The sequence below is a fragment of the Pipistrellus hanaki genome (assembly GCF_964339955.1).
Source record: "Pipistrellus hanaki genome assembly, chromosome: 2".
NCBI lineage: Eukaryota > Metazoa > Chordata > Mammalia > Chiroptera > Vespertilionidae > Pipistrellus > Pipistrellus hanaki.
The window spans coordinates 75,428,126-75,454,328 of NC_140504.1; the positions used below are offsets into that span (position 1 = coordinate 75,428,126).

Below are 26,203 nucleotides of genomic sequence, written 5' to 3' on the forward strand. Positions count from 1 at the left end.
TCTCTCTTGAACTCCAGACTTATCATCATCTTCTGTGTTCATCAGCTTGGGCTGCTGTGAAAAAATCCCATTGACTGGGTGGCTTAAACAACGGGATTTTAATTTCTCACAGTTCTGAAGGTGCCAGCTGATTCAGTTCCTGGTCAGAGCCCTCTTCCTGGCTTACAGACAGCACCTTCTCACTGTGTCCTCACCTAGCCTTTTCTTGTTGAGGCCAGGGGGTGGAGCTGGGGGGGTGGGGGAAGGAGAGGAGGAAGAGAGAGAGAGGTCCCTCTTCCCCTACATATAAAGCTACCCATCCTGTCAGGTTAGGACCCCACCCTTACGATTTCATTTAATCTTAATTGAAACCTGGAGGCCTTATTTCCAAATGCAGCCACTGTGGGGGTTAAGCCTGTAACATGTGAACCTGATGGGGAGGGGCACAATTCAGTCCATCTCATCTCTTCAAACTGACTTCCCCATCTCTATTCCTTAATTTATTTAGCAGCTTTGATTGGTTGAATATTGATTCTCCAAAGATGACCACATTCTAGTGCACAAAATAGGCTAAAAATGTTAATCTTATACAGGCATACATAGGTGATATTGCAGGTTCAATTCCTAACTACTGTAATAAAGCAAGTGTCACAATAAAGCAGGCTGTCCTCTTTCTCCTGGTGGAGGGCCTTGCCTTCAGTTTGCAAGAAGCACAGCGCTGTGGAGTGCAATAAAGTGAAGAGCAATAAAATGCGGTGTGCCTGTAAGGGAAGGGACGCTACTGAGTGATGATCTTGACATGTGAGTGTCCTGGTGGGCCCCATGAAGTCACAAGGATTCTTACAAAAGACAGGCACGAGGACAGAGAAGGCCATGGGACGATGGAAACACTGGTAGGGGAAAGAGATTTGAAGAAGCCAGGCTGCTGACTTTGAATACGGAGAGGGCGACATGAGCCGAGGAATGCAGGGAGCCGTTAGACGCTGGAAAAGTCAAGGAAAGAGCATCTTCCCGGAAGTGCCCGCGATGGATCAGTCCTGTCAGCACCATGACCTGAACCCACTGAGACTGAGTTTGGATTCCTGACTTCCAGAGCTGTAACACAATGAATTTGTCGTCTATGTGTTTTTAAGCCACTGGTTTGTGATAGTATACAAAGACTCTTTAACACGGGGCTTGGGACAGAGTGAGTTTTCAAATGCTGGTTTCCATTTTAGGCTGGGTAATACTCTCCCTTTAAACATCATTTCTTATTAGTCTCCAATGTGACCCTTTTACATTGTTCTATGAGGAGCACTTTTCTTATTAGTTGAGAGCTTCTGTTCGTTTATTTCTCCCACTACATTGTGGAAAATTTGAGCACAGGGATTTCATCTTAGTTTTAATCCCCAGTGTCTGTCATAGTGAACACCATGGGTAACTAACACTTACTGAGCACCTGATTGTGCAGAATTCCTTGTGATAGACAGCTTTCATCAGCATCTAACTCTCTGTGAAAATATCCAGTAAACATTTCAAAGTGTTATTTGAGGGGGCAGCCATGGAAGAATATCATTTACCCAGTATGTGTGAATTCCTGCAGCAGCACAAATAAAACACTCTGGAATTCGGTCAGGCAATACAAATGCTCAGTATTCGAAGTGGAGGGCTCGTGTTTAGACAAGCATGACTAAGAGAAGCTTAGTGGACTGTCAGCTGTAGTGGTCAAAATGTTCTTAAAAATGAAAGAAAAAGCATCTTTCCAAAAATACATAGAGAATTACTTTGATGAAAAAAGAAAATGAGGGTCCTGAATTACTATTAAAATGATATTATATGAGTCTTTGATAGCAATAAAGACTTTGCATAACTTTAATATGCTAAAGGTTTATAAATAAAATTATAATATTAGATCGTTTTATCTTAAAGAAAATATACACAGAAAATCACTAATACCACTTTAAATTAAATCATAATTCAGAACTGTAGACATTTTAATTTCATTTTATATATTATCAAGGGATAATAACAGGCAGATGTTCTAATAAAATAAACATTAGAAAGTTTGCTTTCATATTAAAATGCTATTTTCATTCATGTAAACATTATTTTAGATAAAATTTTATTCAGTTAATTTTGTCTTTCAGAAGACATTCATCATATTTTATCTTTTAAAAATTATGCTTTATTATTTTATTAATCAAAAAGATGTTTTTCCACTGAGTCCTAGATTGCAATATAAACCATTATTACATGTACTCTTATGAAGAAAATACTGCTTCCAATGAAACTGTGAATGCTATCAATTATAAAAAAGTAGCCTAAATTCAGGGATATTAAAATAAGAAAAATTATTAGAGTAAAACTTGAAAGTAGAAAATAAATCACCAATAGGCTGAATAACTGAAATACAATCTCATTTGGTATATATCTCTCTAATCTATTTCCTAAGCATAAAGTTTATATTTTTACTATTGAAGTTGTAATAATACTATACAGTATTTTTTTCTGTATGTACTTAAGGTCTTTTATATTCACTTGCTATTAAGGTATATGCAGTTTCCATGTTATGCCATATAACATACTTATTTTAATAAATCTCTTTTCACTCATTTGTTTATTTCAGTGTTTTTAATTGATTTTTTAGAGAGAAAGAAAGGGAGAGGGAAAGAGAAAAACATCCATCAGCTGCCTCCTGCATGCTCTCTATGGGGAATCAAGCCCATAATCTGGGCAGGTGCCTTGACCTGGAATCGAACTTGTGACCTCACAGAGCTTGGGACTATGCTCAACCACTGAGCCACAAAGCCAGGGCTAACAAATCTCCTTTTATTTTTTATTTTTAAAAATATATTTTTGTTGATTTTGGAGAGGAGAACAAGATAGAAACATTGATGATGAGAGAGAATCATTGATTGGTTGCCCCCTGCATGCACCCTTCTGGGGATTGAGCCAGTAACCCAGGCATGTGGCCTGTTGGGGAATTGAGCCCTGACCTTCTGGTTCATAAGTTGCCTTTCAACCCCTGAGCCACACAAACTGGGCAACAAATCTTCTTTTAAAGAGCTTCAAAATCAATCCCATTTTTTTCTATTATTTTTTTAAAAGCTTTTGCGACCAAATGTCATCTGATTATTGCTATAAGCATTATAGAGCAACATTTTTGAAATTTAAAATTTATTATGATTTCACTCATTGCACTAGCTGAACAATAAGCACTTACAATATCTCCCTGAAACAAAGATTTTTGTTTGATGATACATAGAACCTAAAAAAGTGCCCAGTGCATATTTATTTAATCCAAAATACAAGTCAAACAAGCATTTTTTTTTTCCAGCTCATACTTTCCTCTGGAGAGTAAAATTTTAATATTCCTTGAAAGTGTATAAAATTGGATTTATCTATTTTTCGTATTTATGTGTTTGGTGAAACTTGCCAAAAGACCCCTCAAAATTTGGATCTGAAAATTTTCTTGTGGGAAAAAGTTGTTAAATTCTGATATAATTTATGTAATGAATTCAGGACAACTTAGGTTCTTAGTCTACCTGAGTTTTTATAATACACAATTTCTAGAAACTTGTCTCTTTTTTTTCTTTTCTTTTCAGTTTTTACATTTATTGTGATAAAGTTGTTTATAATATTTTCCTATTAATATTTAAATATTTGTTTTATAAGTAGTCATATCTGTTCTTTGCTTATCTGCATTATTGCTTACTCAACCTTATACATTTTTTCATAATTTATTTTGTCAAAATTTTATAATTTTATAATTTTATTTTAGTAGATTGTCTTTCTTAATATTTTAAGAAAGACAATCTACTAAATGGGAGAAGATATTCATGAGTGATATATCTGATAAGGGATAAATATATAAAATATGTAAAGAACTCACACAATTTAACGCCCAAAACTCCCAAATAACCCAATTTAAAAATGGGCAAAGGATCTGAATGGACATTTCTCCCAAAAAGACACACTGATAGGCAACAGACATATGAAAAGATGCTTAACATAACTAATCATCAGTGGGTGGAAGAGGTTAACCATATATTTTATATGCATATATGCATTACTTATGCACACAGTCAATATGGTGGTGAAGGCCAGGGGTGGGGCAGGACCCAGGTAGAGGGGGCAATGGAGGGGGGAAAAGGGGACATCTATAATACTCTTAACAATAAAGATTGAATCAAATCAATAAATAAATTTCAGACCATATTATTTTCAGCATCTCAAAGTGTCCATCGATGAAATATTATTCATCCATAAAAAAATGATGAAATCTTACCATTTGGGTCAACGAGGATGGACCTGAAGGCTTTATGCTAAGTGAAATAAGTCAGATGGAGAAAGACAAATACTGTATGATCCTACTTATATGTGGAATCTAAAATAAACCCCACAAAAACTTTACTGAATTCATAGAAAAATAGATCAGATTTGTGGTTATCAGAGGAGAACAGGGTGGGGGGGGGGAGAGGAAATTGGAGAAAAGTGGGCAAGAAATGCAAATTTCCAGTTATAATATAAAAAGGTAACAGGGATGTGATGTCTAACAGGATGACTATAGCTAACACTGCTATACATTATATAAGAAAGTTGTTAAGACATTAGATCCTAAGAGTTTTTATAACAAAGAGAAATCATTTTTCCTTTTCTTTATATTGTATACTAGAGACCCAGTGCACAAAATTTGTGCATGGGGGTTTAGGATTGGGCCTAAACAGGCAGTCGAACATCCCTCTCACAATCCAGGACTCCTATCTCCCAACCACTCGCCAGCCTGTCTGCCTGATTGCCCTTACCTGCTTCCGCCTGCCAGTCTGATCACCCCTTAGCTACTCCCTTGCCAGCCTGATCGGCACCAAACTGCTTCCCTGCTGGCTAGATTGCCATTAACTGGCCTCCCCTGCCAGCCTGGTCACAACTAACTGACCTCCCCTGCTCACCTGGTCGCCCTGAACTGTCCTTCCCTACAGGCTGGGTACCCCCAATTACCTTCCCCTGCCAGCCTGGTCCCCCAGAACTGCCCTCCCCTGCATGGCTGGTCCCCCCAACTGCCCTCTCCTGCACTTCTGGTCCCCTCAACTGTTCTCCCCTGCACGCCTGATCCCCCACAATTGCCATCCCCTGCAGGCATGGTCCCCCCAACTGCCTTCCCTAGTAGGCCTGATCCCCTCCATGCCACCCCCCCTGCATGCTTGGTCCCTCCCAACTGCCCTCCCCTGCTGGCCATCTTGTGGCAGCCATCTTGTGTCCACATGGGGGCGGCCATCTTGTATGTTGGAGTGATGGCTAATTTGCATATTATGCTTTTATTAGATAGGAGGGTGGGATGAAGGATTTAATGAGCCTATTGTGGTAATCATTTCACAATGCAAATAAATCAAACCATCATGCTGTAAACCTTGAACTTATATAATGATGTATGTTACTTCTTTCTCAATAAAACTGGGGAAAAAAAATTAGTCATGAATAGCTGCAGTAGCCAGATAAGAATAGATGGCACTTTTATCATGTCTAAAAGAAAATAATTGTACTACCTGAGCTTTGCAAGAGTAAATGCTTAAAACCACATAGACAACATGCAGTCTTATTTATTAGATTAACAGCTCAAGAAATGGTTGACAGTTTCAGTAGTATCACAAGTTTCAAGTACTTTCTAATTTTAGCCACATTGTATTTTGAAATCAAAAGAGTTACAGAAAAAGAGTATAAAATCAAAAAACCTCCCTAGACCAATGTAATATAGCAATAAAGAGAAATGCATTTGTAATAATGTGAATATATATCATATAACTCTTTGTAATTGAGATTAATAACCAGGATTGTCAAGAAATTTTAAAAAGCATTTTGTGCAGGCACATAAAACCACAGCCAGAGCAAGGAGAGATATGCTAAATACTTTTTGTTGTCTTTTTTTTTTTTTTTTTTTTTTTTTTTTTTTTTAATAATTGAAGGTCAGATGATTGCTTTGGGCTTCACTGCACAGAAAGTTATGAATCAAGGAAAATATGACAGTGTTCATGTTAATGTTCGTGGAATATGTGAAAGCTACATATGAGTTGTCATGGATGCTATGTTTCTTTTTGATTAGAAAAGAACAACAGTAAATAAAAAGTACAATTATAGAGTAAAATATATTGCATTTAGTCCACAAACACAGAGAAATTTTTGAGAAATTACAAAAGTGGTATTTCCACACACTGATATCTTGAGACAAAAACAGATGAGACTACTTCTTGAACCAGCCCTTACTTTTGTTTTATTTACTTTAAATTAAGCATAGCATGTTCTTTAACTAAAATATTTTTAGTAACGTGGATTACTAATTGACTTTTAATGTTAAGTAAGTGTTTAAAGTTTATCTAGGAAGATATATAGGAAACAATTCTTATAGTTTTATTTCATGCTGTGAAAAATGATATGGAAAGGGTTTGGAGTTAAAAATAAGAGAGTCAGAAATCAATATATAGGGGGGTGTCCCCAAAAATGTATACATACACTGTGAATAATTATAAAGACTTTATTAAAATATATTTCATTTTCAAAATTGAGCTATCAGCTATTAAAGTGTGTATACATTTTTTTTTGGTGGCACCCTATATTTAGGAAGATATTAGAAGAGCATATGCATTTTTTTGTATCTCCCAGACTTATCTCATTTTGTAGACTTTTTGTTAAAGATGGTAGCATAAACATGTGCTTACCCTCTTTCCCTCTCTGAGGCTCCTCTAATTAATAAAAAGAAAAACATTAAGTGTAAATCCTTAAAAGCAAAGGACAAGAGATGAGACTTCATTCGATGAGAGTTCAGCACATTTTAAAGAGAGAAGGTGACTGGGAGTATTAATGGGTGTAACTGGGCATAAAAAGAGAGAAAAGAGGTTTCATTTATTGAAAGGAGAGAAATTCACAAGGTGAACCATCAATGAACTCCTGGCTTAGATGTAAATGTAATAATGAAGGGCAGAAGTGAGATGGGCCCCCAAAAGAGCAAGGGTAGAGTTTGAAAGTTTTAGAAGGAAGAGTTGACTACTAATTCCTATAAATTATCAGAAGATTCTTGTCTAGGTCCTAACCAGTTTGGTTCAGTGGATAGATTGTCGGCCCGCGGACTGAAGGGTCCCAGGTTCGATTCCAGTCAAGAGCATGTACCTTGGTTGCGGGCACATCCCCGGTAGGGAATGTTGCAGGAGGCAGCTGATCAATGTTTCCCTCTCATCAATGTTTCTAACTCTCTGTCCCTCTCTCTTCCTCTCTGTAAGAAAAATTATATATATATATATATATATATATATATATATATATATATATATATATATATTAAAGAAGATTCTTGTCTAGGAAGAAAATTAATGTTCCCAGGGAAAATACAACTCCCATATTGACATTTGAACAACTCCAGTAAAGCACCCTTACCACACAAAGGGATGCTGACTATAGACATGCCTGCATTCTCACACAGAACCTCCAATCAGTGCCTCACCTGTGAATATGGATGAAAAGGCAAGGATCATTAGGCAGGCGAGAAGAGTACCCAATAGGAAGGAGGGGCAAAGAAGATTAAAATAAATAGCAATTCTGTGTGACAGGATAGTTCATCTACCAAGAAGGAAAGAAATAAAAAGAGAATTAGAGAAATAAATAATAAATAAATTAGAGAGCTATATAAAAATTAAAATGATAGCAGAAAAAATACTCAATAAAAGTCTTAGACCATCTGTAGATATAGTTGAGAAAGTCTGCTATAAAATAAAATAAACCTGCAATTACAAAGAACAAACCCAAACAACAAATATATGAGTTTAATGCTGACGATGGTAAAAACTCAATCCAGGGGGGGTTCCATGAATGACTAATGGGAATTCCAGAGGGAAAAGAAAAAACTCAGGTGAGAAAAATTGCACAGAAATAATACCAAGGATTTTCAAAGCGTACACATCTCCAGATTGAAAGAGCCTCTGTGTGAGTAGCACCTTAACATGCAATTCCGAGTAGATTCCTCCAGGCATTTCACTGGTTAGCAACAGTGATGTCTGTCAAAAGACAGTAGAGCAATACCTTTAAAATTTGAGAAAGAGTATTTTTAACTTACAATTCTACACCCTGACTCTTTATTTTATTTATTAAAAAGATATTCTCAGATATAAAAGTATCCAGAAAATTACTTTGCAAACTTTTCACTGTTAATTAGAAAGCCAATGAAGAATTTGTTTCAGCAAAATGAAGATGGTAAATCGAGAGAGAGGAAGGTCATGGGATATAGAAAATAATGGCCTCAAATTGGGTAAGTGACCAGGGGAGAAGATGGGGCCCACACATCAGTCCACATGGAAGCAGGAGAGCAGAGCATAGAATGCAGCTGCCTATGTGGCAGTTTAGATATACCAAAGCAGGCTTGGTGAGTTTCTCTGCCAAGGGCCAGATAATAAATGGGATATAGGAAATAACGGCCTTGAATTAGGTTTGCGGAAAATCCTGACTGTGTTGCAACACTTTATTCAACAGTTTTAGCACAAGAGCAACTATAGACTCTACGTAGACAAATGGGTATGGCCGTGTCCCAATAAAACAGGTAATGTGGTGCGTGGGCCACAGTTTGCCAAACCCCGCTCTAGAAAAGCTCAGCCATGGCTTTCCAGCAGCCTTACCTACAGCACGCCGGAAGAGCAAACCTACTAAACAGAAGGCCGCGTCAGTAACAGTACCTACACAATTAAGCAGTCAGCCCCAGAAAGGCAAACGAAACCTTTCTCTTTTCCAAGAAATCTTACCAGAAAGAGTAAAAATGTTTTATAAATAATAGGATAGCACTTTGAAAAGAAGCTGTTTTTAGACTTCTAATTTGATTGTACATATAAAAATGGCTATGTTTGTTGGAACAATATGTAGAAACGTAAGTATAATGGTTAAGGACATAAAGGTAACATCAGTTACAAAGACAACAGCTATCCTGAGAGAGAGGTGGTGTTGCAAGAGAGTTCAGTCTTTATCTGTGTAATACGGATGTCTGATGTTGAAGCAGACATGGAAGTGGCCATTAGAATCCGAAAACAAACTCAGTGAGAAAGGATTGTCACAAACGAATGGAACTTGGCCTTAGATGAAGAGTCGGGGGAAGAGCTTGTGCTTTTCTTCAGAGGCCCCTCTATTTTATAAACCAATTTTAGAAACGTGCATGCCACTTTGATTTTAAAAATTAAAACATCTTAAAGATGGGAGAAATAAAGAAGTCTTTATAACTGATAGAAATCTGGCATTCTCCTTTTGACCACTGCTTTTGTGGAAAACGTGTTATGGGGATGGAGTAGGTGCCGCTGTTCTGCTGTTCTTCAGTACCTCGGGCATTTGTTCCATAAATAACAAGCAAACTTTAACAGGCCAATACATCAAAAGCAAAACAACAATACATTTATCGTTTTTTTTCAAATTTACTTTTTTAAAAATGAAATTTAACTCTTTTCCCCTTACCTCTTCATTTTTCTATGCTGAGCCAGGTACTGGACCCACTTCCCAACCAGGAGCTGAGCAAACCTGCATTTCACTTACAACGTTCTCAAGCAAGGCATTCCTGCTGACTCCTAGAAGAGTTTACTTTTCGCTTTTACTGTCCCGGCCATGCACATTTAGAAAAGGAGCATTGCATTTTGTGGATGTGCTTCTCATGGGGCATGGCTCTTCTCTGCAGCTAGGCTCTTCACAATGTCTCAGTTATTTCTTGACTTCATAGGAAGTATACATAACGGGGTAAAATATATTATGTAACATATCAACATAGTGATTTCCATTCTTTTGTAGAAGTCATAATATCTAAATATACCTAGGACTGACACTCTCTAAATTTGAGGATTCAGATTATATTCACAAGCAAAAAACAACTAGTTAACAACAAATGGCCAGACTTTCCTTCTTGGCTTGAAAGCTACTGGATTTTTCCACATAGATTTCAACATGTTAATCTTCTCCTAAATATTCCTGAGTTCTTTATCTCAGTCATTTTGGTCAGAAACCGAGGCTTGTTACGCGTGCCTTGCTCTCACGAATTCCTGCATCTCACTGGTTCCTCTGCTGCCAGCCATTGCTTTTTGTGCTCCTTCCTCCACAAGACATCATGACCATTTTAATTGCAAATCTGACTCTGTAATTCTCCTAACATTCTTCAGATACTTTCACCCTCTTCAGAATGAAGTCATCTCATCTCCTGGGTTGGCCTTCCAATTTAACTTGTATGCCTGTACTCTCTTAGAGGCTGACACATCCTTAGCATGCCTCCATCAGAACACTTAACCCCGAGAATGTATAAGATGAAATACTATTTCACTTCCCTCACCCCGATTTTATACTAAGATATAAGCCTTTTAAAGACAAAAGTCACTTAATGAGTGAATAAGTACTCTCATTATTTTTGCAAACTATAAATTCTGTATCATTTCGCATGTCAAGGATTGCTTAAAGGGCCGAGTGTACCATGGCGAATAGGAAGAACAAAGAAGTCAGGCAATAAGAAAAACAAACAGAACACATTTATCTCAGTTGGTTATAATGCAGAGAAAAAGCAGAGTAAAGAGAGAAAGGAGTGTGAGAGGAAGGTTGCTATTTTCCTACACTGTGTTTTTGATAAAGTAACATTGTCCTGGAGGATGGAGGAAGTGAGGGAGTGAGAAAGAAGCCATGTGGCCACTGAAGCTGAGCCATGATGTCACTGAGAGCTTTACAGTCAGGTGGCACATCAGGTACAAAGGTACTGAGATAGAAGTGTGTGACGCATGTTTGAGGAAGAGCAAGGAAGCTAATGTTTCCAAAGAGCAGTAAGCAAGAGAGATTGTGGGAGATGAAGCTGAAGAGGTAGCTAGGTAGGCGAACGCTTTTACTGTGAATGAGTCATGAAGTGATTGAAGGGTTCAGCACAGAGTGACACAATCTGGCTTACATTTCAAGAAATTTGCTGGTGCTCTGTGTGGAGAACACCAAAGATGGGAGAAAGGAGGCCAAGAAAGATGTTGACAGGTTAAAAAATGGTTAGATACTGGGAGGTGTTTTGTAAGCAAAGCTGACAGGATTTGTTGCTGGATTGGTGTGGCATACAGGACATGTGAACCATGTTTAAATGAGGGAAATTTAAAATCTCACCCTAAAGAATGACCTCGTGACAACAGTCAATATCCAAATTAAAGCTGGTCCTGCTAAGGCACTTCTTGGATTTTTTGTGGATCAATGCACTTAGAGTTAGGTAGTGACAATCTATCCCTACAAGTCACTGACGCAGATCAGCAGCTAGGACGCAGTCTTCACATCACAAAGCTGGGAGTGACTACTGAAAGAGACTGATAGATGGCCGGAATGAAAGCAAGGAACACAGACAGATTCACCTAAAACAGGTGGAGATTGTGATAATGAAAGATTATTTAAGAAATAGCAATTGCACAGGGCCAGAAGAAGACATTTTTTATGTAGGAGGAGTAAATTCCCACATATAAAAGGTTATTTATAATAAAGTAGTGGTTAATAAGAGCATGGCTCTGAACTAAGGCTATTCTGGGGTTGAATTTGGCTTTATTACTTACAAGCTATTCATCATTTGAATAATAATAATAATAATAATAATAATAATAGATAATCTCTTAAATAGAACACTTTAATATGTCTTTGTTTCCTTATCTATAAAATGGACATATGTGATACCTTTTTAAAATTTATTATTATTATAATTTTTTTATATTTTATTGATTTTTTACAGAGAGGAAGGGAGAGAGATAGAGAGTTAGAAACATCAATGAGAGAGAACTATCGATCAGCTGCCTCCTGCATAACCCCTACTGGGGATGTGCCCACAATCAAGGTACATGCCCTTGACCGGAATCAAACCTAGGACCTTTCAGCCCACAGGCTGATGCTCTATCCATATGTACTTATTTATTTATAGGAAGGGAGAGAGAGAAATCAATTTGTTTTACCACTTATTTATTCATTCATTGGTTGATTCTTATATGTGCCCTGATCAGAGATGAAACCCCCAACCCAGGCATAGGAGATGAATCTCTAATCAACTGGGCCACCTGACCAGGGCTGGATATATGTAATTCTTATGATTTCTAGTATTATGATGACTGAAAGATATAATACATCTAAAGCATGCTTCAAGCATGTCAACATTTAATAACTCTTACCTACTTTTAATGTAAAAAAGGTTCTGGCAGGAACAGAATATCAAAAGTTTCCATTAAACAAGGAATGGCATTAGACCACATGGAAAGCACATTGCTTCAAACTCTAAACAATCCTTATGTAATATACCTTTCCATCCTGTGATTTTATTTAGTCCAGTATAAAAACAATAAATGAGAAGCTATAAAAGATCATAAGTACTTCTTTGCATGCTGTTTTAATCTTTCAAAAAAATCAATAAGAACTGTTATTTGGACTTATTCTGAATTTTAAAAAACAAAACAAAAAACTATGAAGTGTAAGGGGGCAGAAACTTGGGGAGAAAATGATCATTTTCATTTAATGATACCTAACAGCCTAAGAAAAAGCTCTGTCTATAATTTATATTAAACTTTAGGATGACAGTTTTTTAAATGTCCACTGATTGGGTACAATTTCATGATCAGAAATTCTACAGAGTGAGGGATAGGTGTCAATTGAATACAAATAAACAAACAAGAGAAACAAAACTCAAAGACAAACAACAGTATGGTGGCTACCACTGGGATTGGGCGGGGGGTGGGGGTTAGAGGAAGGTAGTAAAGGGTAAAGGAGGTCAAATACATGGTGACAGAAAAAGATTTGACTTTAGTTGATAAAAACAGAATGCAATATACAGATAATGTATTATGGAATTGTACACTTGAAACCTATATAATTTTATTAACCAATGCCACCCCAATAAATTTAATTTAAAAAGTGCTATCATAAAAATGCAGAATTCAAACAATGGAAAAATATTTATCCCAATAAAGGGAAGAATTAAAGAATGCATCAAATAAATGTGGTACAGAAAGCTCTGAGCTCAGTTACAATAAAGACACATAAGTAGCTTGCAAGGCAAAACATTTCGGGGATGATATAGATGGTAATTTTACTGGCTGATCTAATTGAGATGAAGAAGGACCTGGACAGTTTGAGAAAATTAACTTATAGAAACACGATGAAGTTTAATAAAAATATTTATTAAATGGGAATATTAGAAAAAAGTTTGGATAGCTAGAGAATATATATGATTTATATAGATATATAAAAGTGGTAGTGTAAATAAAATATAGCCTTTTATTCAGCATCATAAAGTTAATTGGACAAGTATAGGAATAGTCCTGGCTTAATAGCCACTCATCTGAGAAAGGCCACGTGGGATAAACTTGTGTACTCTCTATGTTGACAGTGTGTGGCAGTCATTCAAAATGCAAATGCAAACCCAAGCTGCATGAATTAAGGCACAGCAGGAAAGGTGCTAGCCTTGTGTTTTCAGAATTGATTAGAACATATTTGAAATATTTGGTTCAATACTGAAAAGACTTAGAGGAAAACTCTAGCTCTCCAGACAAATGTTATCAGATTGATGAATTATCCAGAAATCGTGTCAGATGACAATGGTTGAAAGGTTTAGACAATTTGGACTCTACTTTGCATAAGTTCAATTTTGCAGAATAAGTACCTAGTGTTACATGAGAGTACATTTTTACTCAAAGAAATCCTTGATTTATTGGAATTATTCCCCAGGGAATGGGCTGCCAGCTGAGGTAGTGAACACTTTCACTGGTGGTGTTCTGATAAAGGTTGGATGGTAAGTTAGACCTACTTTATCTAATTTGCTTCTCACAACAGTCATGAATGTGAAAAGCATTTTAATTATTTGCCTAGTAAAAGCAAAATGCATTCTTCTTTTCTTTAATTATTTTAAAGCTTACATGTGATTAAAAATTAAAAATTCACCAAACTAAAAATACATTAACCATTGCTAACAGCCAAGAAGCAGAGTTTTATTTGCATGAAGAAAAAGGAGTGGCCTGGACATTGAAGAAAAATTAGATATAATGAGCAGCCAGTGTCATGGAACTCTAAAATCTCTTTAAATTGTTCAAAATTCCTCTTCACAGTCTTCACACCTCTCTTTATTTTACCACTTCTCCCTTGCCCTGTCTAACTAAACTGCCTTTTCCTCGACCTGGCATTCCTTAGATTTCACATGTCATCCTCATGATGTGATTTGATGGCTTAATCTGCAGTGATCTCTAGAGCTCTAGCTTCTTTAAATTTCAATACCAATTTACATATGTGCATTGTTCACTTATAATGCTTCTTCCTTCTACCTGTCTTCCTCTCTACTTCCTACCTCTTCTTCTTCTTCTTCTTCATCTTTTTTTTTTTTAACCTTACATATTATACTTTCCTTTGTTTCCTTCTTGAGCCTGAGCCCCTTTACTTATAAACAGCACATACATAGCCCCAGGCAGGTTACCTAACAGTTGTTAAATAAGGAAAACTTGTATATCATTCCTTAGAAGTGCAAAGCAAAAATGAGCTTAGAGACAAAAAAAAAAAAAAAAAAAAAAAGAAAAAAAAGAAATTTATACTCTGTTATCCATAGTAGGCTTGAAAAATAATGATTCAATTTTTTTTTTTTTTTTTTTTTAAAGAACATTATATAACATTAATAAAGAACATTATAAACTGGTGAACCATAAGATAGATATAGAGACAGTATATCAACAAGTAGACTGTCAAGTTACAGTGGGGACGGGAGGAAGATCTGGGGGAGATAATAGATCAACCGAAGGACTTGTATACATGCATATAAGTGCAACCAATGGACACAAAACTCTGGGGAGGGAGGGGATGTGTGGGAGGGAGGGAGGGGGTAAAAAAAAATCAATAAAATATATTAAAAAAAAATAAATTAAAAAAAAAATTAAAAAAAAATAAAAATGTGTTGTAATTAAAAAAAAAAAAAAAAAACACAAAGGTTGTAAAAGATTACCACAAATCTTTCCCATCTCTGTATACATGCTCCTTGCTTTTGCAGCTTCTTTCAAGAGGTAGAAGCTATTTCTCCACCTTGTTAAATCTGAATTGGCCTTGTGACTTGATTTAACAAGATAAAGTATCAGAATTACGTTGTAGGTGTTCAGAGCCATGGCTTAAAGAGGCTACACAACTCTTTCTCCCACCTGCTTAGAACAGTGGTCAGCAAACCATGGCTTGTGAGCCACATGCGGCTCTTTGGCCCCTTGAGTGTGGCTCTTCCACAAAATACCACGGCCTGGGTGAGTCTATTTTAAAGAAGTGGTGTTAGAAGTTTAAGTTTAAAAAATTTGGCTCTCAAAAGAAATTTCAAGTGTTGTACTGTTGATATTGGGCTCTGTTGACTAATGAGTTTGCAGACCACTGGGTTAGAACACTGCCTTAAGACTCCCATGTCTAGCCTGTTGGTGGAGAAGAGAAAAGATGGAGCAGAGATGAGTCATTCCGATCAGCCTCATCCTGGCCTGTCCCCCAGCCCATACCCTCCCACCAACCACCACATAACAATGCTATTCATGAGCCATCATTCACAGGAGTGGCCTCAGGTGAGACCGGAAGACAAAACCCTCAACTCCAGCTGAGCCAACCCAAATTGTTGACATGAAGAATTATGAGTAAACAAAATGATTATTATTTGAAGCCATTTAGTTTTGGGATGGTTTGTTATACAGCATGAACAAGCTCAAATGGCTACATTTGTTAAATAAATAGACAATTAGACTGAGAACACAAGTGCCACTTGGGAACAATCAACTAATTACCTCATGCTAGATGAACTATAGTATGACATAAGCAGATCATATAATCAGATTTACGGCCTTAATTCACATCTCTCTGTTCAACAGTGTAGAATGTACATTATCTCTTATGCAGAATTAATGAGTGTGTGGCATTATTAAATAATCATAGAGCATAAACAACCTGTTACTTCTTTAATAACCTATATTCAGTTTTTATCTTACCCCCCGAATAGTATTTTAAATAAGACCTTACCATCTTTATTATATTCATACTAGAGGCCTGGTGCATGAAAATTCATGCACTGGAGGTGTGGGGGAGGGGGCTCAGCCTGGCTTGTCCCCTCTCACAGTCTGGGAGCCCTCAGGGGTGGAAGACAACCTGGCAATGAGGGGAAGGCAATGCCCCATCACAATTCTGCTGCTGCCACTGCTGGCAGCGCAAGCCTTGGCCGACCCTGGTTACCTGAGCCTTGGGCCAGTTCTGGGACAGTTGCCATCTGAGGCTTACCTAAGCCTCAGGCTGGCCCTGGGCAGCTGGGGGGCTGAGGGGACTTGGGGATGCCAGAATCAGGCATGTGGCTGCCCTGGTGGGGCTGAGAGGCCTGGATGCCACCATCTTGTGGCTATGGGCACCACCATCTTAGAGGGCATGGCAGTCAATTAGCATAATCCCTCCTTATTGGCTGTGGGTGCTACCATCTTTGAGGGTGGGCCAGTCAATTAGCATATTACCTCCTTATTGGCTGTGGACGCTACCATCTTTGAGATGGCATGAGGGTCAACTAGCATATTCCCTCTTTATTAAATAGGATTTAACTTAAAATTCCAAATAAACTTCAAGTTTAGAAAATTAGTATATGTGGTAGGCAAACTTCTAAGAAGGCCTACAATGATCCCTGAAACCTTGTATTCATGCCATTGTGTGACCTCCCCCACTTCAGTGTGGTCTGGCTTTAATATTATACTTATAGCCAATAAACATGGCAAAGGCGATGTGACATCACTTCCATGATTAGTTTACAACAGATTATATTTCAGTCTTGCTAGCAGATATTCTTGCTGGCTTTAATGAAATAAGCTACCATATTATAGAGGTCTACATGATAAGAATCTGAGTGTTTTCCACCAAACTGGCAGGGAGGAATTAAGGCCTTAGTACAACAATGCTCAAGGGATTATATCATGACAGCAGCCATATAAATGAGCTTGGAAGTAGATCCTTGCCCAGTTGAGCCTTCAGATGGGATCACAGCCCTAGCTGATACCTTGATTACAACCTTGTGAGCAACTCTGCAGGAGTTGAAGCATGTCTGAATTTCTGACCCACAGAAACTGAGATAGTAAATGTTTTTGTTTAAAAATTTTAGGGTAATTTGTTATGTAGCAAGAGATAACTAATATATTATACTATGATAAAGTAAGGAATAGAAATTGTTGCTGTTGGTATATGGGTCTTTTTCTGCCCCCTTATGGCTATTATGAGAATGTATCATTATTTTTTTTCTTTATAAATAAGCTGTATCCAGTCTTCCCCTAACTCCTTGTAGTACTTTCTTTAAAAAAAATAAGTGTCAAGTTTTCTTCATTCCACCAAATATTTTGGCAATATATAAATTAGAAGAAAAGGCCAAAGGGGAAAAAATTGAATTTAATAAATCTTTATTGTTCAGATTATTACAATTGTTTCTCTCCCCCCCCCCCCCCATAGCTCTCCTCCACCCGGTCCCCAGCCCTAATTCCCTCCCTCCCTCCCCTCCCACCCCCGCTGTCCTCATTCAAAGGTGTATGATTTTTGTCCAAGAAAAAATTTTTGAAAGACTAATGATTTCTATAAGTTATTAGGAGAACTCTTCAAGATTACCTTGCCTATTAAACAAACTCAATCCTATATAATAAAAGGCTAATATGCAAATTGTCCCCTCCACTGGAGATTTGACTAGGGGGCGGGGTCCTGGCCAGACAACCACCCTCAGCCCCTCCCCCTGGCTGACCCCACCCTGGATCAACTCCCCCAACCCGACTGGGATGGGTTGGCTGGACCTCATCCATGCATGACTTTGTGTACCAGGCCTCTAGTACAAAAGAAATTCTCAGTGTAATCTTTGAAAGGTTCTATATTTCATTATGTAAATGCAAGGTATATAATAAGTTCTAAAATTTGAGTTTATTAAGCAAATTATTAATAGAAAGCATTACAACTACTATAATTCACACCTGTCCATTATAAATTTGTTCTTCTAGCTTATTTTTATTTTGTATATATTATGCATTTGATTTCATATTAATTTAATTTGTTGTACTTTAATTTACATTCCACATTAGGTTTTTTGTTGATAACCATATCTTTATTTATTTACATTTTTATTTATTAAATAAGTATTACTGACAAAATTGAAACTTCATTTTTAATTAGTAATTTTAAACTAACTGAAAAACATACATATCATTCCCAAGTTACTCATTAATATGTGTCATCACCAATTCTTACATTAATCTTGCAAGACAGCTATTATCATTATGAATTTATTATAAAGTGAGAAAACCAAATTTCTAAAAGATTACTAAATTTATGAAGGTCAGAGAGTGAATTAGTACCATAATTGTGATACAAGCGGGGTCTGTCTGGTTTCAGTCTATCTTTTTAATTCATATCATAATGTCCGTGGAAAATGGATAAAGCCCATCTTTCATTACATCATTTAATTTAGAAACATATGAATTCTTGGGTAAAAGAGACAAAGATCATGCCAGAATCTGTTGTTGATCCTATTTTCAGTCTACTAATTGGACATATGAGTTACCAAGAATAGAAAAGAAAATTAATCTGGCCTCTACTATATATCCTTTAAATTGCTGGACAAGGACAAAATTAGCATCTCATCTAAATATAGAGGAAACGGCCTATAGACACGTTTTTCTTCTTATAAGAAAGTAAATTGTGAAACTACATCTGGAATCCTGTCTACATTTCCTATTGTCATGCTGTAAGAAAATATCATATAGCTATAGAAGAGGAAAAAAATAATAAAGAGAATAAAAGAGTTTTTAAAAAACCTTAAAAATAATAGATTCTAGAGCAGAGATAAGAGGCTGGCTAGGGAATGACAGGGAAAAAAGGAGAGGTACATAAAGTAAGCATTTTGCCTTATATACCATTAAGGGCAGCTATGACCTCAAACAAGATGGCAATAACAGAACCAAACTTTAGGCTGAATAAATCACTGGTTTGACACTCACTTTTATTATATCCTTTTTGTTGTCCTTTTGATTTTCTTTTACCTGCAGATGACTGTTGAAAAACTAGTAGTTAAAACTTCCTAGGCTATTCCAGAAAAAGAAAAAAATACGGTGACACTAAGCCATGAGAAGATAAGGCTGATAGTAGAGGCAATAATGAGTTTCATATAGATAAAGGAACAGAATGAATGAAGGGGAGATTTTATGCATTTCCATTGATACTAGGGAAAGAGGGAAGGTCAAAAATAAGAATGCCCTATGGGCTTAGAGACACAGAAATGACTTTTTCAATGGAATAATGTTTCAAAATCATACTCTGCTAGGCAAGTTTTTCTTATAATGGTTTAGGTTCAGTACTGCCCTGGAAAAGGGGTAGCCTTTCAATGATCTTTTCTAGCCCGTGATTAAAATTCAGTTTACCAGTTTTCTCCATTATCTCAAGATATGTATAAAATAATAATTCTACCCTCATCTGGCTTGGCTCTTTTAGCCTGGGAATTTCTGTTTTATAGTCCTCTGGCCACAGTATCTCCTTTTATGATGCAAAAAGTCAAAGGCGATAGATGATCTGGATAGTCTCCTATGCAACAGAGCTGCTCACTTCATTTAAATGGAAATGTGCATTTTCATGGAATTCAGGCCTGTACTGATGAACAAAGATAAGCTGCCACTATTAAATAGAATAGTGATATACAAAAAAGAAAAAGTGTCCTAGAAAACTCATTAAAAAAACAACAACAACAGTAAACTTCATAGTGAAAGACAAGAAATTTTGAGAATACTTATGTATATAGCCTAGACATAGGACAAATTAAATTTTCCAAGAATTTATTGCATATCTGGATGGTTATAAAATTAAAAACCTTTGGGACAGAGATTGTGTGTGAAAGACAGATTGAATATATGTATCTTTGATGAGCATAATGACTCAATATGAAAAAACTCTGTAGCATAGGTACCTTTTATAAATAGACTTTAGCCAACTAATAAACATTTTTCAGTGTTAAGAAGTATCATTGGTTAGGTGCGATATAATTTTCCACACTGTTTCCTTTCTTAAAATTTTAATGTGGTTACTTTAGGGTTAATTTTTTAATGACTCATTTAAGGAATATTGAATAATCATACATTGTGTCTCCCAACTAGAAACCTGGAAAAATAGTCTAACTGATTTCTTTGTTAAAAATCATGCAGGTCTTGCAGACCTTTCCTCAGCAATGAATTGTGAATCCCCTGCTACTCTCAATGCCTTTATCAGAACAGAGTGTCTTTCACCGAACAATTATTAAGACCTGAAATCTTGCTTGTTTCTCCTCTCTCATTGACTCTATCCCACTTCTGTCCACCTATTATCCTACTTATGTCCCTCAATTTACTCTTTAAAGGGGAATACCTAATACACACAGATGATTTTGAAATAGAGTCTGAAAAGACACAATCAAATAGGTGGGGGGGGGGAAATAAAGGCTCTGAGACAACCTAAATAAAGTATTTGCAGTAAAAATCTGGGCAAATAACCAGTTGCGCAATTATGTCATAGATGTTGTGTAACTATATTAATTCTTCTTTAATTTGACTACACAATGTTTTCCCACATTGCTGCAGTAAGAAAAGTCCACACGTTCATGAGGTTGTTTCCACATGCAATTAGAGTTTTAGGAACATGACCTCATAATGAATGAAAAAAATTTTTTAACCCTCACCTGAGGATATGATATAGTTTTATTGACTTTTTAAAATTTTTTTTTTCTTTTGAGAAAGAGAGAGAGAGAGAGAGAGAGAGAGAGAGAGAGAGAGAGAGAGAGAGAGAGAGAGATGTGTGAGAGAAACATTCACTGGTTGCCTCCCATATGGATCCCAACAAGAGATTGAACCTGCAACCTGCATATGTGCCCTGACAGGGGACTGAACCTGCAACCTTTAATGCTCCAACCACCTGAGCCACCTGGCCAGGATGACCTAATGAATTTAATGAACAGAGCAGTACTGGTCAGGAGCACAGAGAGGAAAGTTATAACAACTTTGTCTTATAAAAAAATTTTGTTTTTATGATTTTCTTGAAGATGCACAGTAAAAGGATGCTTACCATATTATTTGAAAGTTGAAACAGTCACAAATAATATAAAAAGGAGACACTGATGAATAGGATTGACTACATGGTTTAGATATTGTCTTTGGCAAATCAGAGCAACGTGATATTAAAACAGACCCATTAATAGCTATTGTTTACTTTGGCAGTGTCTGTTACACATTTTACAGGCAAAATTTATATTTTATCTGGAAAAAGCCTGAACCTTAAGAAAAAATTAATTTGTTTACACTTTGGCTATTTGATTTTATCTTTTAATATGATTTCAGACAGCGGTGTTTAATTTCTGCACCAAGGGCTCAGAGAGAAAAGGCTCGGCTGTGGAGGGGGGAGTGTGGGATATCGCAGTGTTAAAGAACAGGCCAGAGGGGGAGAGCCAAAGGCAGGGCGTGATGGAATCATTGGACTTCCCTTCTTCTCTCTTCCTCTGCTGCTTAAGAAAACAACCCCTCACACTAAATGAAAGTAATGCAATCACTCTTTTCAATTAAGTCTTCAGTGCCTATTGATGTTCTTTATGTTCAGTAGTAGTAGATAGAGATTCTGGTTGCATTCCAGCTTCTTAATCTTCCTGATATGACAGCCTCTTTCTGGCTGTGAGCATGAGGATTAAACGTATAGGACCCCTGTGTCAGCTGTTAGAGGGAGAGAGACCTGACCATGCAGGAGATGAGATGATCCACTGAGCACAGGAAATCAAATGGTAAAAGGGACTCTTTACCCGGGCACTGCCACTTGCTTAATGCTCTGCTGTTGCTACCTAAAAAGCCTGTAATCACTCTTTAACAAGGGACTCTACGCTTTCATTTTGCACTAGCCCCCCACTAATTATTTAGCTGGTCTTTCCATGAAGAAAAGCTTTGAAAGGGACAAGAAATAATCAGCTCCTTTTTTCTTTTTTTTCTTTTGTATAGTCATGCTCTGCTATGTTCTGCTCTGTCCAAAGGATTGTACATATATCCAGCATTTCTAGAGGAGACCAATATCTCCCTTCAGGATCGTTTCTCTTCCCTGTTTAGGAATTTATGTCCTCTCCGTCCTTTAGCTGCATGCATGGCTGCCTGGTCACAGATTACATTTCCAAATTATCTTGCATTTAAGTGTGTCCATGTTACTGTTTTTGAATGATTGAGAGTGAATTTTTAAATTTGTGGGTAATTGCCTTAAAGATACAGCCAAAGAGACAACTCTTTCCTTTTTCTCACAGGCTGGCAGAGGGATGGCTGGTGAGGAGGATGACACACTAGGGGAAGGCAGATCAAAGAGTGGAAGGAACTCCCTTTTATTCTTTCAAAATCTGAATGAGACTTCCTGGGCCCCATGGATTACTCGCGTTGAGTCAGAAACTTCAGAGAGGAGTGAATTTTCTTTGTTACTTGGCTTAGCCTCTGCTGTAAGTAATATACAGAATAAATTCTTGAAAGCTGATTCAAAATGTATTTGTATTTATTCAGAATAGGTGAATAAATGAATGTTTGTTCTGAATGTTTGAATGGTCTACATAGGGAAAATTACTGACATGAAAATGATATAAAACTATAAAACAAATTTTATCCGCAATGATTCTCAGAACACTTTTGGATCTTGCAGAGCTGCAATATCATCAATATTAATACTAATTATAGTATATGTCTATAGACGTTGAGGTTTTAGTAAATCAATAATAACCTGTGACAAACTCCTGAAATTACATTTTTAAAAATAAATTCCTGAATCACTCTAGTTTTATTATAATTTATCTCCATACTAAAAGAAGACGATAGAATGTTAAAGTAACCTTTCTGAATTTTCTCATTGTTTGGAAACTGAATTAAGACATTTAAGATACTTAAAAAAATTACTTTTCATTTCTTAACTTTTTTTTATGACTAAGACTATAAGGTTTAAAATATTAATTGATAAACCAGTTAAGCCATTAAGCCATACATCTTCAAAAGTATAGATTTTATGTTTACCTGCCCCAATGACTCTCTCAATGCGAATTCTTGAGGGATCAATCTCCTTTGCAAATTCATGGACTGCTAGGGATGGGTCTTCGTAGGTATCTGGATCTATGTAAGTTTTAATTCCTGGAAAGCGCACTGCAACAAAATAAAAGACTGATTTAACATAAGAGGTTTTTTTTTTTTTTTTTTAAGTACTTACATATCTTGTGACTGTTTAAAATAAGGTGCCACTTACTGAAGTAGTCATTCTTGTTAATTACTTAAATGCAATTCTTTTTTCTCTTTCTGACGCCCCCCCCTCCCCCAATGCCTCCACTCCATTAAAGCTTTGAGTACTTGGAATAAAATTTTATTTGCTGTTAATGTAAAATGATCTGGTGGTTTAATGGAAAGTGAGCTGACTGGTTCCAGAAAAGACATTTTTATTATATTTCTGTAAAAAGTTCCATCTGCTCGCTTGCCCACTGACAGCCCGTACATTTCACATCTGATCTGGCTCAGGGCATGGGGGGATGAGGCACGGGCCTTCCCCGTTCGCTTCTCACCCCCAACAAGCAGGCAAGCCTGTTAATGTCCATCCTGGGCCCCTTGTCCTCTAAGGCACTAGGTTTTCCTGAACTTATGACCCAGTCCTGTGGTCTCTCCCCTTCCAGAAACTCTTAGGCAGTAAGAATAGACCCGAGGCACAGTGTCAGAAGACAACAACCAATAGTGGTTCTTTCCTGATGGCAGAATACACAGGGTCCTGAGAAGGACCCCCTGCCTATTCTGAAGGGGCGGGTAGGGGAGAAGGCACAGGTCTGGTGGTTGGCTGTGTAATTGCTGCTCTTCCTCTGGTGGGGGTGGATGCCATGGGCAGTGAGACAGGGGCGGCTGGGACACCTGAATGCGCAGTTGCACATCATTTGCAACTCCCTCAGCATCTGAAGTCACAGACTGCCTGTGGTAATTCCTCTCTTTTGCTCACGGGTTTGTGCTTTCTACGTTAGATTTCTAGCTTCTGGAGGACAGGAGATCACTTCTTATACATTTTTGTATATTCCCAAATATTTTAGGTATGGTTTTATAGGTAATATTATATCTTTTGGCCTTGGCATAGACATAATTATGAATACAAATTGGTGGAGATTAAAAGATCAATACAAATTTGCATTTAGTTTTGTGGTTTCTTAGATTTTGAAAGCCACACACAAACTAAGTTAAGTATTGTCTAGGTCACCCTAGAAACATGCTCTTTCAAGAAAAATCTCAAAAGCAAGCAAACAAAAGATAATACAGTGAGTTTAGAAAAGGTCATAAAATGCCCATTATCAGCAATAATTTTGCTTCATGAGTTCTTCTATGCTTGCTGCCTTCTTTTATTATTTTTGCCAGCTGTATGCTGGTACTAGATATGCACCCATGAGAATAATACTTCCCAAAATGGCACTAGTGAAGCATATTTCTAGAGGTACTAAGACCTGACAATATTCTGAAATGCTATGCCTTTCTTGATTTCCTAAAGTTTAGATTGGAGGAAAGGAGAACGGATAATTTGTATCTCTTATTTATATTCTATACGACATTTGAGTAATTTCAGTTTGCACACCATAAACTCATATTCAGTGGCTACGACTAGTATTTACTGGTAACTGATAACATTATTTTGGGCACAGATAAAAAAGATATTACTTAGGAACTGATTTTAACAATTCAACCATTTAATTATTTAAGGTGATACACATTTCTAAGGAATACATTGGTTAGTTATTATAATATCACTTTTTTCCCCTTTGTAAACATAATATATGTGTTATAGGAAAAAACCCAACTTAGTTCTAATTTTGACTGTCTGGTTACTCATTTAACTTATCCCAGTCTTTTGAAACATCAGTTTATCTTTCTTCTATCTCCTTGGCTGCCTCAGGTTATTTTCATTGCTTCTCACTGGGCCATCTGGTTTAGTTTATGCTACACTGTTAGTTGGAAAACAGATACTAAATACCTCAGGAGCATCTCTTTCTTCTGCATTTCAGTTCTAAATGCCCCACAGTGAATCTTAAGGTTGCTCAGCATAAGTTATCTGTCCAGGTGTTTGGATCCATGTTTCTGCATCTGTTTCAGCTCATTCCTCGCCTGGTATAGGCTGTCTCAGCTCCCCCTTCCCTCCCAGTGCAGCCTCAAACTTACTGTTCACAAGAACAACCTGGAGAGCTTGCTGAAAATGCAGATATGTTGGCCCTCCCCTGGCTCTTCTGAATCAGACCTCTGGGGAGTGAGAGTGGAATATTCTCATGCAGACAGTCCCGAGACCACTCTTTGAGAAATTATGTGAGCCTTAGAAACAGCCCTAAATCATCTCTCTAGTTTGTAAATTCCTCTCTTGAATCCTTTCCCTCCCCAGGATGGTGATAGAGTTTTAAAAGTCCCTTACTCATGTGGCTCAATCTGAAGTATTGTAGAAGATGAGCTTAAGTAGTTAAACAGCTCACCTCACATATCATCTCTACTCTGTGGCTAATTGGAAAACATCCCTTTCTTGTTAATCCAGCCTCTCGCTGCAGAGGAGCTGTCCAGAATGAGTGAGGGGGAGGTGAAGGTGAGTGTTGGGGAGGACAGGTTGGTAATCAGGAAACTAACTATGGTGGCAATTACAGCGTGCTTGGGAAGAGATCCTTCACATGGACATGACCTTGCAATCAGCTCAAGGATTTCATACATATTCTTAGAGTTAAAGAGCTGATTTTCTTTGTTAGTGTTAATGAACTGAAAATTGATCTGTTATGTGTTTAAATGACAGTTCCTGTAAGAAAGAATAAGGATTCCATAATGTTTCTGTGGCGAAGGCCCCACTAAATAAAACCAACCCACATGCTGAAGACATGGTGAGGGGTAAAGAGTAGGTACAATCAGTCATTTTGCATTTTTGACATATTCGGTCTGTTGTGTTTTTCAGCAAGCAGAAGTGGGAACAAAGCAATATCATTTAATGAGAAGCAGGTGCACTTTTCACCAACAAGCCTGGAAGCCAGATGAAAGGCTGGAAGTAGGCTTTTTGGCTTTCTTAACTCACTGATCCAAGTTCACAAGGAACTTTTGAACAGAAAACAATGGAGAAGAGGCACTTCACTACTTACGGTCCCCATTCTGTAAGTGGTTTCTTCTCTTCTCTTCTGACTTCATTTTTGCCTTTATGTACCATTGGCACCTTTAAAAAAAGTAAATAGAATCTT

General features: G+C 37.1%; 1 protein-coding gene across 1 annotated transcript in view; it reads right to left on the bottom strand.

The window, feature by feature from the left end:
- EPHA6 (EPH receptor A6) overlaps positions 1-26,203 on the bottom strand; it is an 848,112-nt gene that overhangs the window by 252,619 nt on the left and 569,290 nt on the right. The window contains exons 9-10 of the mRNA XM_084875438.1: positions 26,108-26,178; positions 23,001-23,126 (exon numbers count right to left, since the gene is read on the bottom strand). Coding sequence (XP_084731564.1) covers positions 23,001-23,126; positions 26,108-26,178 — 197 coding nt within the window. The remainder of the gene's footprint in view (positions 1-23,000; positions 23,127-26,107; positions 26,179-26,203) is intronic.